The 9,185-nt window shown below is 41.1% G+C and overlaps 1 protein-coding gene across 1 annotated transcript in view; it reads right to left on the bottom strand.

Moving 5' to 3' along the window:
* Positions 1-3,003: 3,003 nt before the first annotated feature.
* The window catches only part of LOC108578037 (semaphorin-2A), an 81,016-nt gene continuing 74,834 nt past the window's right edge, over positions 3,004-9,185 (bottom strand). Inside the window, exons 8-11 of the mRNA XM_017941283.1 lie at positions 8,150-8,559; positions 6,241-6,517; positions 4,200-4,647; positions 3,004-3,336 (exon numbers count right to left, since the gene is read on the bottom strand). Coding sequence (XP_017796772.1) covers positions 3,262-3,336; positions 4,200-4,647; positions 6,241-6,517; positions 8,150-8,559 — 1,210 coding nt within the window. The 3' untranslated portion in view covers positions 3,004-3,261. The remainder of the gene's footprint in view (positions 3,337-4,199; positions 4,648-6,240; positions 6,518-8,149; positions 8,560-9,185) is intronic.

Below are 9,185 nucleotides of genomic sequence, written 5' to 3'. Positions count from 1 at the left end.
TTTTTTTTTTCTTATTTTTCTACGGTTCTTTTTTTATTATACTTCTTCAGCATTCTCCCCCACGCTACTTCGTCCCGATCGGTCGTTCTTCGACGGGGAACACACACACACACGCGCGCACGCATACACACACAACGAGAGGTGTCACCACCCCGCTCTACACTCTATGTTTTATAGCCTACTCGTATGTATACTAATGATGGCGAACTGGGTCTTCAGGAAACAGCGACCGTTCCACGGATTGTTTAATACAGCACCGGTAAGCATCCATCTCCGTTCCTTGTAGAAGCTAACGCGATCGTCGAGAGAGAAGTTCTCCCGCTAATTCTCGACGATCCGAGTTCTACGTGTTAAAAAATAGAGTAAACTAATTGCTACGAGTAATACGATACGTTTATCATAAAGAATAGTGAAACAAAGGAGGGGGAAAAGGAGAGAAACGAGGAGAAAAGGAAGTGTACGAAAAGAAAAATAGGGAGAAACTCGCGGAGAGCAGAGAACGGTATATTCCTCGCGTCTACGGTTGCATCGTTCCGAAGCGAATTTTTATAAAAATACCATGCACTATGACGATCCTATGTACACACTGACGTTCCCGGACCGGAAGAGAAACGATTCTACCTGTTTTACTGAACACTGGAAACGCGCTGACGCGCGTCGAACTTAGGGGTACATCTGGATGAGACCGGTAAATCGTCGATAGAACTATTTAATCGAACGGAAAATTGAAAAAAGAGAAACGTATGCTCGCCGACGTTTGTTTCCACGAAACGTTCGTGTCGTAAGCGTGAGATTATTCCTGATGTTGAGATTCTTTCGAATCGATCGTCTGCCCGGTTGACCCGCGATTCGTGGTGATTTGCTCGACGATTTCACCGGAGATCGAGACCCGATACGATCTGGCTGAAAAATCGTCAAGTAAACGGAGTTACTCTAATCTAGGCTCAGAGGTATATACGAATGTGTTTTCTGTTTCGCTAGAATCTGTAGCATTTCACGCGACGTTCAAGTATCAGAATCAGACGCTGCAGAGTGTGTGTGTGTGTGGCTGTTTGCATTTCGTGTCTATGTTTAAATTCGAGGAGCGTATAGTGGGTTTAAGGATTACAGGCCTTACCAGCACGCAACGAACGCACCTGTGTAGCACCTTCAAAGTTCTTCACGATGATTATGGTAACAGTGGTACCGTAGGATATTTCGGATGTCTGTGAACGCGGTTTAATTACAGTGATGCCGGTGAAAATATCTTCCGGTGAAATTTTAACTTAGAAATTCGCGTTATCGGAAGTCTTCTTCCGGAATAGATCTGGAGTTACAAATTGTAAAACTGATCGACGAATTCTTCTCTTTGCGAGGATACATTTTCTCTTCTAAATTCTTCCGGAAAAACGAATTCTTTTTTAAGCAGATTTCTAGCTCCAGGTTTTAAATATATAAATCAACGTTACTCTACAATTTCATGATTTTTAATTTTCACGATATGAAAATGAAGTTTTTGGAAGCGTTCCAACAGGATCACTGCAAAAGAGCCGCGAGAAGCTATTAACCTATGGGAACAAGGAACAGAAGCCTATCGAAATACGTATCTATACTCTAAAAAAAAAAAAAATAGAAAAAAACGCGGGAAACGAAAACGCAGCGGGTCGCCGGTTATAAAACGAACGTGTTTCCATCGAGTCGAGTTGATGAAAGGAATCCGTGCGAGTTGAAGACAGAGATGGCGGTGCAGATCGCGAAACAGCTGATATGAAGAAGCTAACAAAGCTAAAGTCGCGGTGATCTACGTAGTGATCCACGTAGTAGCCGATTTTAATAATCTCATGTGTAACCTGCGTGACGATTTCAGAAAACGCGTCGACCTGGCGTCGCGTTCTCCCTCCAGACACGTTCCATTCTCTCTCTCTCTCTCTCTCTCTCTCTCCCATCCTCTTTCTCCGCTATCAAATCGATATACAACTTACATACAAGATCGCGTACCTCTCCGATCTTGAGTCGTTATTTTTTCTCTGGCTCGTTAAAACTATGCTGAAGCTCGACCTTACAGTACATTCTCTCTCTTCAATCTCATCTTCTTTCATTATCTCTCGGTTAATTAACTCCTGTGACCTCTCTAACTCGGAGATAAGAGCGGCCAACCGAACGCGTTCGTTCGCGACAAGAGGCTCGCTCCGCTCGATAATCCGTCTCGTCTCGTTCGTATCACAGATCTAAGGAAACAGGAGGATTGATTTCCGGTTTCTAAACACGTTGCTTCGCGGACGGACGCCTCGATTCGAGCCGCGTTTCCCCATCACTCTCTCCGATCAGCCTCAGTCACCGCGAACGATCCTTCTCTCTCTCTCTCTAATAACTTCGTTCCTTCTCGATCTCCCCCGCCTTCTTCTTCTTCTTCTGCCTCTTCCCTTTTTCTTTCGTTCAGAGAACCGGTTCACGCCGCGAGACAAACGAAAGCTTAGGAACCGTGTGTGTATCGGCGAGCACAAGTAAGCACAGTTTTGCCCATCCGATCCGGGGGGGAGGGTCTTCTTCCATGACAATCGCTCATACCTAAGCGCACTTTCTCAAGACGACCGTCATTAAGTCTCGAATCGTTCGAATCCTCTCGGTTCTTCGTACCGCGTCACGTGTCCTGTTATTTACACACGGCATGTGAAGAATAAACGTTCGTGGGGAGGGTTTGGCCACCGATAAACGAAACCAGATCCTCGGGGAGGGAAGTAGTGCTCGACCGTACACGCGCGCACTATGGCAAGTAAGAATACGATAATACGTTTTGTAATGGCAGTCATTTTGCGAGTGGATCGTGCGATTAGCACCGCGCGTTTATTTTTTTCTTCCTTGCGAACAGCCTCGTTTAGTCAGATTAAAAAAATCTTCGTCGGAAAATGAACGGATAGTTTTGTTGCAACTTCTGGTTCGTTGGTTCGAGGCTCCAATTGGAACCATTTGGAACGAGGCTCTGTCCAACCGATCGAGGATGGACGTTGTTGTTGTTGTCGCGGTGATCGAGCTGCTCGTGTTACGGACGTTCGGTTTGCCGTTTCTTGATACGGACGTGTTTCTCCCATTTCGATCCCGTGGCTCTCACTTGGTCGAAAGATCGCCGGTAGCAAGAAGGACAAAAGTAGTGGTGTAACCGGTCAGAAGGAGAGTGAGGCTCGTCCAACTGATCGTGGATGGACCGCGATTCTTCGGCAGGACGCTTGTACGTGGTATTGTGTCGGGGTCTCGGCTCGACGACGGCTCCAACGATCGGCTCCATCAGACCAGAGGGGTGCCGTATACCTCGTTCGTGTGCAAATTCTGATTGCTGTCGTTCTGCCTCGAGGCGCATTGCTGGAACAGAGAAGAGACCGGAGATCCTCAAGCAGGCGGTCGAATTGATCGCTTTAGAGTGATTAGAAAATACTGTGCCGAGTGGTACGCGTGCTTTGTCTGCTTTCTGCGTTACTTCTGGATTTATTCGTTAAGCCCTTGCTTCGGTAACGAGGCAGACTCGTGGCACACATTTTGGTCAAGGTGGGACGAAAATTTTTGTTTTAATTTAGGAGACTGAGGATTATCAAATGTAATTAATCTATGATATATTAGCTTTTTTTGATCGACAAGAGCACATAACTGACGCTTAGATGCATAGTCAGCAGAGAAGATCATAAGTCAAGGGGTTAAACTGTTAGGTCTATTATGAAGAAAGTGAAAAAGAATCGAATAGGGTTAACGCAGTGATTTTTTCTGAAAGCTACTTTTTGTTACATTATACGTGTATAAAGAATAGGAAAAAGTTGGAAATATTACATATTACGTTCATTTTTTAATAAAGAGTATAATCATCACTAGGGAAGCTTTCGTACTTTTTATTCTGACTTCGTGCCACGTTATATTAAACCACCCTTCACATTGCAACCATCCGTGGAAATAGAAAAGAATTTTAAATGTATAAAATAAATGTTAGCAATCCGAGAAAATTCTGTTCTTTAATAAACACGAAGCGTAAATTGAAGTTTTAAAACCACGTTACGTTCAGAGTTAAATTACACATTTGCCAGCGTTATTTAAACCATTTTTCCTCGAATTCCACAACGGTTCAGAGAACTTTTCAGATTTGCAAATAACAGAGAAGTAACGTAAATAGAATTTGATCATTTATCAATTGCAGTAGAAATAAAACGATATAAAAATCGACGAACCGATTTACTCACCGCTTGTTTCCTCTCCCAGCTCTTCATGGCCGATTTGTATTTCTCGAATTCGTGGCACCAGTCCGAGTAGATCTTCTGATAGTCGTTGGACTTGGCAGGCGCGGAGCATCTGTGGGCATCGACTGTGATGTTGTACGAGCACAGGAGCGATCCACCTAACCAGCAATCGTATCTTCCGGCGTCTTGCTCGTTCACACCAACGATCACCAGGCCTTTCTCGGACGTCTCGATGAACTTGTCCCCTCCGGCTCCATATTTGTAAGCTATCTGATACCTGCCCTTCTCTTTGCTGTAGTGGTACCACCTCACTTCCTGATTCGCCAACACTTCCGGCATCTTCACGAAGCAACCGAGGTGCACCGACTGGCCCCACGTGACTACCAGCTTCCGTTTGCCCACGCTACTGTCGCAAACATCCGCCGTGCTGTTCGACACATCCTGAAGAAGTCTGTCAAAGAAGAAAGGAATAAAGGTGTGATTACGAGTACTGTAGCTATTTTCTTGGAAATGTTTTTGTGAAAATACTATTTTGTGTAATTCAGGAAACGCTATTTTTCGTGAAATGTCAAGAGAAAAAATGAAAGTGTTATTACGAGTTTTGTAGCTATTTTCTTCTTTTCGTTTGCCCACGCTACTGTCGCAAACATCCGCCGTGCTGTTCGACACATCCTGAAGAAGTCTGTCAAAGAAGAAAGGAATAAAGGTGTGATTACGAGTACTGTAGCTATTTTCTTTTTTTTTTTGGTAAATATTCTTGTGAAAATACTATTTTGTGTAATTCAGGAAATGCTATTTTTCGTGAAATTTCAAAAGAAAAAATGAAAGTGTGATTACGAGTACTATAGCTATTTTTTTTTTTGGTTGTAAATAATTTTGTGCAACTTAGGAAACGCTATTTTTCGGAAAATTTTGAAAAATTCCTGGAGTAAATTCATTTCTAAAATACACGTTCCCGATGCACGAGATACAGGGATGAAACGAAAATTTACGCTTTACATTGTGACAAATGGACGTACAGATGTGCGTTTAAATATCTGATGAACTGGAAAAAGTTGAATGAGTCAAGTTTGAAAGGAGTTATTAGAATTTCAGCGCGAGGAAGAGAGAAATAGAGGGCAATGTTCGTCGAATTCGTTAATTCGAATCCACCCGACTAGGTCACCTTGTACGTGAAATTTTTTTTATCGTGAAATGTGAAAAGCGTTGAAGAGATGCTGCTACCTTTTAATTCCACAAGAGTATCGATTACCGTAGAATTCTTTTCAACTGAAATTTATCACTGTACCATTTTAATATATAGCGGTGTTTAAGGAAGAAAGTGTAAGAAGTTGTTGGGATAATAAGCTGAAGGAATAAAACGATCAAAATTTATGAAGAATGATAGTACATAATGTTCTTTATGAACTTTCATGAAAAACCGAGCGCCTCGTGTTTCATGCATTTTTCATGGAGTAAAGAAGACTACCCACGGAGCTCTTTAGAAACGTTTATACCTCTCGCGAATCAATATTTACCTCTGGTCGTACCTTCACACTCGTGAATTACAATATTTAACAAATATTTGAATTCTCGATAAGAATATTTATACCCGATACTTGCAAAGATGTCTGCTTTCAAGGTGCAATAATTCCGTGATACTCCTTGCAGAAATATTGAAGAATTATTCATAACGTTGCAAGTAGACCAAAATGTAAAATTTAAAAAAACGAGCAAGGCTGCCGTAAAATAATTTGTCGGCCGCGACGAATGTTCGGCAAAAGAATCTATTGTTCACGACGAAACACATAGAAACGAGTATTTCGAGCATTTATCGATACGAAATCATTTTTATTCAAAACAGTTTTTTCTCTTTCTGGAGTGTTAAGATTCCTCTAATATAAACAGCAATTATGGTACTGACAAAACATTGTACCGTTGTTATTTCAATTTCTGAAAATTCAGTACTTTGCGATATGAAACCTTTCAATTACAATATCTTTAAATATCCACTCCTCGTTCAACACATTCCAGTTTTCAGTTTCAAACTAATAGACACACTCACCCAGGTTCGTACGGTTTGCACGTATTAGTGTCCTTATCCCAGCCACAGTAAGGATCATGGACGCATCGAAGACAATTGTCGTATCTGCGTGTGCACATCACCAGGTCGATCTGCTTTATCCGATGGTCGGAGGCAACGTAAAGAGCCTTGTGCTCCTTGGAGATTTCCATCGCCTGAATCGGCTCGCCCGGCGTCACGTCAAAAACGTCCAACAGGATCGACTGGGATTCCCCGTTACTGTCTATCCATTGTACAACTTTGTGCACGCGGCCGTCGCCTGGAGACACGAGAGAACGTCGTCATTAGAAACTGTACAACACTCGAGACAAGCTGACGTGTCGTCAAATTTACATCGCTAACGATCAGGTAATTTTCTCTGCCGAAGAAAATCCACCTTTTCTCGACTTATTTGGGAACGTCGACGATTAGGTAATTTTCTTTGCCGAAGAAAATCCACCGTTTCCCGAACTATTTGGGAACGTCGACGATTAGATAATTGTCTTTGCCGAAGAAAGTCCTTCTTTTCTCGATCTTTTTATGGACGTCGACGATTGTATTCTTTGCCGAGGAAAATCCACCCTTTCTCGAACTATTTGGGAACGTCGACGATTAGATAATTTTCTTTACCGAAGAAAATCTTTCTTTTCTCGATTTATTTGGGAACGTCGACGATTAGGTAATTTTCTTTGCAGAAGAAAATCCTTTTCTCGATCTTTTTATGGACGTCGACGATTGTATTCTTTGCCGAGGAAAATTCACCTTTTCTCGAACTACTTGGGAACGTCGACGAGTAGATAATTTTCTTTGCCGAAGAAAATCCTTCTTTTCTCGATTTATTTGGGAACGTCGACGATTAGGTAATTTTCTTTGCCAAAGAAAATCCTTTTCTCGATCTTTTTATGGACGTCGACGATTGTATTCTTTGCCGAGGAAAATTCACCTTTTCTCGAACTACTTGGGAACGTCGACGATTAGGTAATTTTCTTTGCCGAAGAAAATCCTTCTTTTCTCGATCTTTTTGGGAACGTCGACGATTAGGTAATTTCCCTTGCAGAGGAAAACCCACCTTTTCCCGATCTATTTTTCGAAAAGTGTTATTCTAGAAGAAAGTGATTCGGCTAATTAGCATAACTAAGAGATCGTCCTCTACGAGTTGATCGATAAGTTGGAAATTACGAAGAGCAATTAATCTTAGAACTGTGACGTGTTCGCGTAATTTGTTTCTTGCGGTTTGCAGTTCGTAGCGTGACTTCTGATTATATTAGTTTTTAGCGGTGATAGACACTCGACAGTTGGCGTCGAGACGAAAGCAGCGATTGCAATAGCAGATTGTACGAGTCAACTGCAAGAACTTCGAAGTTCGCTCGCGATTATCTTGCCAAGTTTCCCAGCGACAAATCGGCCGACGGATATCAGACGCAAAACGCGGTCTACCGGAGATACGCATCCCGAATTAAATTTCTTATCGTAATTCTCGCGGCTTCGCGTGCAAATTCTAACGTCATGAAGCACAAAAGCTTATTAGACGAATTACTACGAGGCGGGAAGGTATGCGGAAATTGATAAAATTCTCGCTTGATGAACTCGTTACAATTTGTCAACATTATCAACGAAACGCATAAAGAAAATAAATCATTTCCACTGAAATAGTAATGTATGAAAAAAAATTCACATATTCGCTTATAAATAAATGTGAAATCATCCATTATTCAAAAATTTAAATCGCTTATAAATAAATCTGAAATTATTCATTATCCGAAAATTTACTAATTTGCTTATAAATAAATAAACGTGTTCCTTCAAAAATAATATGAATGGATAAAAAAATATTTTTAATCGAAGACCAAAGAAACTGAATACTGAATTTTGGTAATTGCAATGAAATATTCAATTTGAACAAAATACTCACTGGATCCAGCATAGTAGACGGTGTAATCCAAATCAAGGCCGACGAAATCGATGCGCAGTTTATCGACAACCAACCGTGTGAGCATCACGTCCCGCTTATAAAAGACGGGCTTTTCGTTCTCGTGTGATATGGCAGAGTCCATCAGAGGATGAGATCGAATGAAGTTGAGCACGGTGTCCGGGAACGTTTCAGTGTCGTTCACGCATTGACCGGGTCGCGGTTCAGGAACTTTGTTGGAGAGTACCGGAAGCCAGGCGCTGCTGCTCGTCGCCTGTTCTTTGAATTTTCCACGGAACGCCTCTTGAATCGCGTCGATATGGAACGAGCAGATCGCTGAACCCATCAATCCGTTCGTCGACGTGGTGAAAGTGCCGTAAAAGTGAGTGTTGTCGCCTGGCACCTTGTAGATGCTCTCTGGAAAAATGAGAACACAAGTAACCATTAATTTCACGATGTCAACGAAATTCTTTATTTTTAAATAACATTGTTTGTTTTTTAAATAAATTGGAGAAAAGATGAACTGCAAGGTGAAAAATGGATGTGATACGAGAAATGTCGAAGAATGTACAGTTACTGCCAAAAATATTACGGATGAATTTCGGTTAATTATGGAAGGATTGGGTTGATACTTTTTCATAATGAAACGTCGTTTGTTGTAGCTTAGGATTATGTCCAATTAGAAAATTAGGAAATTATGTCTAATCACTATGTTACACAAATATTCAGATACTCGGTAAAAATTTCAATTTTGAATATTGATTTCAATTTTTAATTTTGAATATAAAATAAATAAAATAAAAATATTATGGATATTTTTTCCTGCGCAATTTTTAAGTTTTAATTTTGAATTTAAAATGAATAAAATAAAAATATTAAAAATATTACGAATATTTTTGCCTGCGCCGTGCTTAATGCCTGTTTCCTTAGCGTCTGAATACTTCTAGGAGTAACTGTATACACAGAACGTGTATCTGATGTTTCGATAGCACTTTCAATGGTAGCTTTATTTAGCGAATTTATCGAATTGGAACACGAT

The sequence above is a fragment of the Habropoda laboriosa genome, unplaced genomic scaffold (genome assembly GCF_001263275.1).
Source record: "Habropoda laboriosa isolate 0110345459 unplaced genomic scaffold, ASM126327v1 scaffold1020, whole genome shotgun sequence".
NCBI classification, from domain to species: Eukaryota; Metazoa; Arthropoda; class Insecta; order Hymenoptera; family Apidae; genus Habropoda; species Habropoda laboriosa.
The sequence above is the reverse complement of the archived record's forward strand: the minus strand, read 5'-3'. Positions and strand labels throughout refer to the sequence as shown.